This window comes from Gossypium hirsutum, chromosome D04 (assembly GCF_007990345.1).
Source record: "Gossypium hirsutum isolate 1008001.06 chromosome D04, Gossypium_hirsutum_v2.1, whole genome shotgun sequence".
Lineage (NCBI taxonomy): Eukaryota > Viridiplantae > Streptophyta > Magnoliopsida > Malvales > Malvaceae > Gossypium > Gossypium hirsutum.
This window is the reverse complement of record NC_053440.1, coordinates 31,356,726-31,361,437: the sequence shown is the minus strand read 5'-3', so window position 1 is coordinate 31,361,437 and position 4,712 is coordinate 31,356,726. Positions and strand designations below refer to the sequence as shown.

The following is a 4,712-nucleotide window of genomic DNA, read 5'->3' as shown; positions in this document are numbered from 1 at the left end:
GAAATGTTGCCGAAATTTTTATAAAATAAAAAAAAATGAATGAATGAAATCAATTAGTAAAATTTATATGATTTATGATTTATTTTAATATGTTGGTTGTATATTTTTAAATTATGTGTAAATTGTTTAATATGTCCGGTAATGCCTCGTAACCCTGTTCTGGCGACGGTTTGGGGTTAGAGGGTGTTACATATATGATAGGAGTATTGTTCATAGATATGACATACTAGGTAGGTTTCATGCATACAGACACGTATCCTACTCTAGACCTAACACGTGTTTATACGGTCTCATGCACGTGTAACTTCGCAGGAGAGCAAGCTCTATCTGCGAGCTCAGCTCAGGAGCTCGGTCTACAAGCCCAATAGAATCCAACCCAAACTAGAATGATAATTATCCTAATAAGTCAATAAGATATCTACATAGCTTCTCCAAAATTTGTAGTTTTTGACATAAAAAATATAAAAAATATAAAATTCTATTTCTAAGGAACATTAAAATTTTAAATTACATCAAACTTCATAATCAAGAGTTTAGAATAATAGAATAGTTATAACATAAATATAATATTTTGTTAGATACCTGAGAATTCTCTTAGATATTCTAAGAATAGCATTTTTGTTTTTTTTTGACAAATTTGTAGTTTGATAGAGCAGTTATAACCTAATCAGTCAGCTTGTATTTGGTTAGCAAGTGTAATCTCATTGATGTATAACTTAGTGGATTTATAAGATAAGATGAACCACTGCTGTAGCAGTTGGCTTTTGTGTTTTATGCACCAAGAATCTGAATGAAAGCAGCACCATTTTGTTCTTTCAGAAATTTTTTCTGGTTTGTTTTTCGCTTTCATTCCAGCTCTCTATCTTTTCTATTTCTTCCACAACTTGCAACATATTTAATAATAAATCCAAGTCGACCTCCAAATTGAGTTTTATTTTATAAATCATGTAAGATAAGTTAATAGATAAAAACATTGAGCCGGCCCTGAAATTATAAACGAAGTCGACCACGACAAATCTATGGCGTCGAAAGCAAATATGGAATATTATAATTTAGGTTGGCAGAAATTATAAAGAAGGCATTTTATTTTACCTTTCAACATATACAGCTACAAACCGTACTTCAGTTTCATCATCTCCCACATATTACAAACTGTAGCAGAAATGCAGGTTCATATAACTTCAAGCCAAATGATTAAGCCTTCTTCCTACAAACTTCACCTCTTAAAGCCATTCAAGTTATCGCTTCTGGACCAACTGAGTCCAATCAATTATGTTCCACTCATCTTATTTTACGCCAAACCTCACGATTCCCTTATCGAGGGTTCGCAGGTCTCACAGCAGTTAAAACAATCACTGGAGAAAGCGTTGGATCAGTTTTACCCTCTGGCTGGCCGGACAAAGAACAACCTTTTTATCAGTGACTACGATGAGGGAGTTCCATATGTTGAAACCAGAGTGAATGGACGCTTAGCTGATTTCGTTGACCAAAATGAAGTGCTGGAGGCAATGAACCAGTTGCTTCCTTATCGACCCTTTTGCTATGTTTCAAACTTAACAGCGCCTCAACTGGCTATTCAAGTCAACGTCTTTGAATGCGGTGGGATTGCTGTAGCTGTTTGTTGTAGTCACAAGATCTTTGATGCGTCAACCATTTCTGTTTTCTTGAATAGTTGGGCAGCTTTTAATCGTGGGTCTAATGGTGAAATACCAAATCCCAATTTATTACACGCATCGTCGAGATTTTTCCCTCCAGTCGAGTCCATGCCGCCAAACACCAGCATCGAAGGCCTCTTGTTTAACCAAGGCAGTCTTAAGACAAGGAGTTTCGTGTTCGATGCTAATGCAATCGCCGCTCTGGTTTCCAAAGCCAAAAGCAACAGCTTGGAACATCCTTCCCGAGTTGTATCTCTCAGTGCATTCCTATGGAAACATGCCATCCAGGCTGCTCGATCAGCTTCGAGAACTCTAAAGCCAGCTATTTTATCCCAAGCAGTGAATATTCGACAAAGACTGAAACCCCAATTACCAGATTATTCAATTGGTAATCTGTTTCTATTGCCAACTTCCACATATAACTCAGTTGAGAACAATATAAAGTTAACTGAGCTCGCTTATCTGGTCAGAGAAGGAGAGAAAAGTGTCACTAGTGAGTTCCAGGACCTTCTCCAAGGTGAAGAAGGATTTAAAGTTATAACAAAGGAACTCGGTGAAATAGCAGAAACGGTGTCAAAAGGAAATGCAGAGTTTTATACTTTAAGCAGTTGGTTGAATACTCTGGATGGAAAAGAAGATTTTGGGTTGGGAAAGCCGACCTTGTTTAGCATCCCAGGGGTCGATAGCCATAATCATGAGTTCAGTAATTGCTTTATTCTAAAGCAAGCTATGCAGCACAACGCCATTGAAGCATGGATTACTTTATCCGACAAAGACATGGGTTTTTTGGAACATGATCAGGAATTCCTCACATTTGCTTCTCCAATTAGACTCAAATTTGACAAGTTTGAAGACTTGGAATCTTGACCGTTTATATTCAAGTCTCATATTGGTACAATTTAAGTCCAGAGAATATCTAGATTTATTTTTATTTAAATCTTATATTTATATTTGAAAGTATTTCCATCTAGAGTATGTCTAATTTAGGCTGTATAATGAATATTTATGTTCGAAGCGATTCTAATGAATAATATTGAATCACTCACTAATATTTATAAGGAACAATGATTTATTTAGCCCTCTAATTTTATAAAAAAAATTATTTTAGTTATTCATTTAATTTTTTTTTATCTTTTTTAGCTTTTAAACTTGCATTGTTTGTGTTGGAACATTTTCAAAATATATATAGTCTTTCAATAGTTACAAATGAAAAGGTACAAGTGATCCAAAAAATAATGTCACCTGGTTATTAAGCAATAGTTGTCACTATTCATAGTGATCAATTATGCCTCATGTCACCAAAAGTTATTCCACTTAATTAATAACAAAGGGTCATAACTATTCAAGTAGACACCTATTTAATAATTATGTTTATGGTTGAAGATATGACTATCCATTTGGGTAGTTATGTCCTTATGAAGGGACATGAGACTTATAAATAAAAGAGGGATTTCATTTGTAGGATATACCCAAAAACATAGAAACTCAATTTCTTTCTATTCTCCCACCATCTTTTATATTTCTAGATTATTTTCTAAAGAATTACTGCAGAAATTCTTCATAGAAATTGATATCTTTGCTATGCTTTGCTTAATACTTAATTGACTATTTTCGTCAGTGCAAAACGTAGACAGTCATTGGACTTCATTGTATCCTTGAGGTTCATTTTCCAGTAACTCTTTTGCACACCATGATATAGGTGTGGAAAAATAGAACCTTAAAGAAAGTGACATTGGTACACGCATTAAATATTAAATAAATAATATTTACTAACTCGCTAGTCAGAATTTGGGGCCCTGAAATAACCATTTTCGACACTACTGAAAAACGGGTTGTTACATCAATCTTAGGTTGCATGCGGGGTAGTTCAGATATGAGTTTGAGATTTTTTGACCAATTTTCCTTTTAGTCCAATTTAGTCCAAGGGTCGCCTTTTTGCATGTTTTGTGTGTTTGTTTGAGGACAAGCAAAGACTTAAGTGTGGGGTAGTTTGATCTTTTGTAATTTAATATGTCAATTTAAGCTCCCTGTTACACTGTGTTTTTGTCATATTTTTATTTAGTTTTCATTCTTTGCTTTAGTAAATGAAAAATTGTGTTTTATGATAATTTTGAGACCCGAAATGGCCAAATGTGCCATCGAGGACCTAATTGTTGGTTGAGTGTTCTAGGGAGTCATCAAAGGCCCGAACATGAGAGAAAATGTCACCTAGAAGAAGGGTATTGTGATATCAAAGCCTAGGATTTGTGATACCCCTGAAAGTGTTGAATTGAAGAGGGTCGAGACCTTTCACAATGATATCGCGATATCCAAGCATGGGTATCACGATATCCAACTCCCAAGGAATCCCCCACGTCAAGACTGACGAGGATATTGCGATACTAGGCCATGGGTATCGCGATATCCCTGACGAGGATAGACAAAAATGATCATAGAGGCAGTCCTTATCCAACATGTCCCCTAACCAAAATTAGACGTCCAGGGACATTTTGGTAAAAAAAATTTGGGTTGTAATAAGCTATTAAAAGCCACTTTTGGTTTAGAACAAGAGAGAGCTTTTTAGTTTAGGGTTTTTTCATCTTTTTAGCTTAGGAATAGAGTAGTTGTCTTTTTTTTAATCTTTTTAGGGTTTTAGTTTATCACCTTTTTAGTTTCTTAACTGTTAGTTAGTTTTTACCGTAGCTTGGTTTTATTTACTCATTTTGTGCTTCAAACCTTTGTGTAATTTCTATTTACCTTATAGTTTTAACATAATTCAGTTTCATTTTAGTTTCTTTGTTAAAAATCTAATTTTAAATGTTCTTCTACATTTACTTTGCTACCATTTTCATTATCTTTAAGCTTTTCAAGAAAACCCCTAGCTTTTCTCATCTTTCTTGCATTTACCATTTATGCATATTTTATGTTATTATTGTGTTCTTTTTTACTTAAGTAGGAGTATGGGTAGTTGAATCTAAAACGGTTGGTTGATGAAAATATCATCTAGCTAATTTTTGGTATAAGGACTAAATCATAAAAAAATTGGACTAACTTGAATAAACTTTAAAACTTAGGATT

At 34.3% G+C, this 4,712-nt stretch overlaps 1 protein-coding gene across 1 annotated transcript; it reads left to right on the top strand.

Moving 5' to 3' along the window:
- Positions 1 to 1,163: 1,163 nt before the first annotated feature.
- LOC107898160 (stemmadenine O-acetyltransferase) lies at positions 1,164 to 2,522 on the top strand. The gene has a single exon (XM_016823699.2). The coding sequence runs from the start codon at positions 1,164 to 1,166 to the stop codon at positions 2,520 to 2,522; it is 1,359 nt and encodes a 452-aa protein (XP_016679188.2).
- Positions 2,523 to 4,712: the final 2,190 nt, after the last annotated feature.

What these genes read in the sequence shown, in the direction of transcription:
- LOC107898160 (XM_016823699.2), top strand. Translation starts at nt 1,164, where the DNA reads ATGCAGGTTCATATAACTTCAAGCCAAATGATTAAGCCTTCTTCCTAC.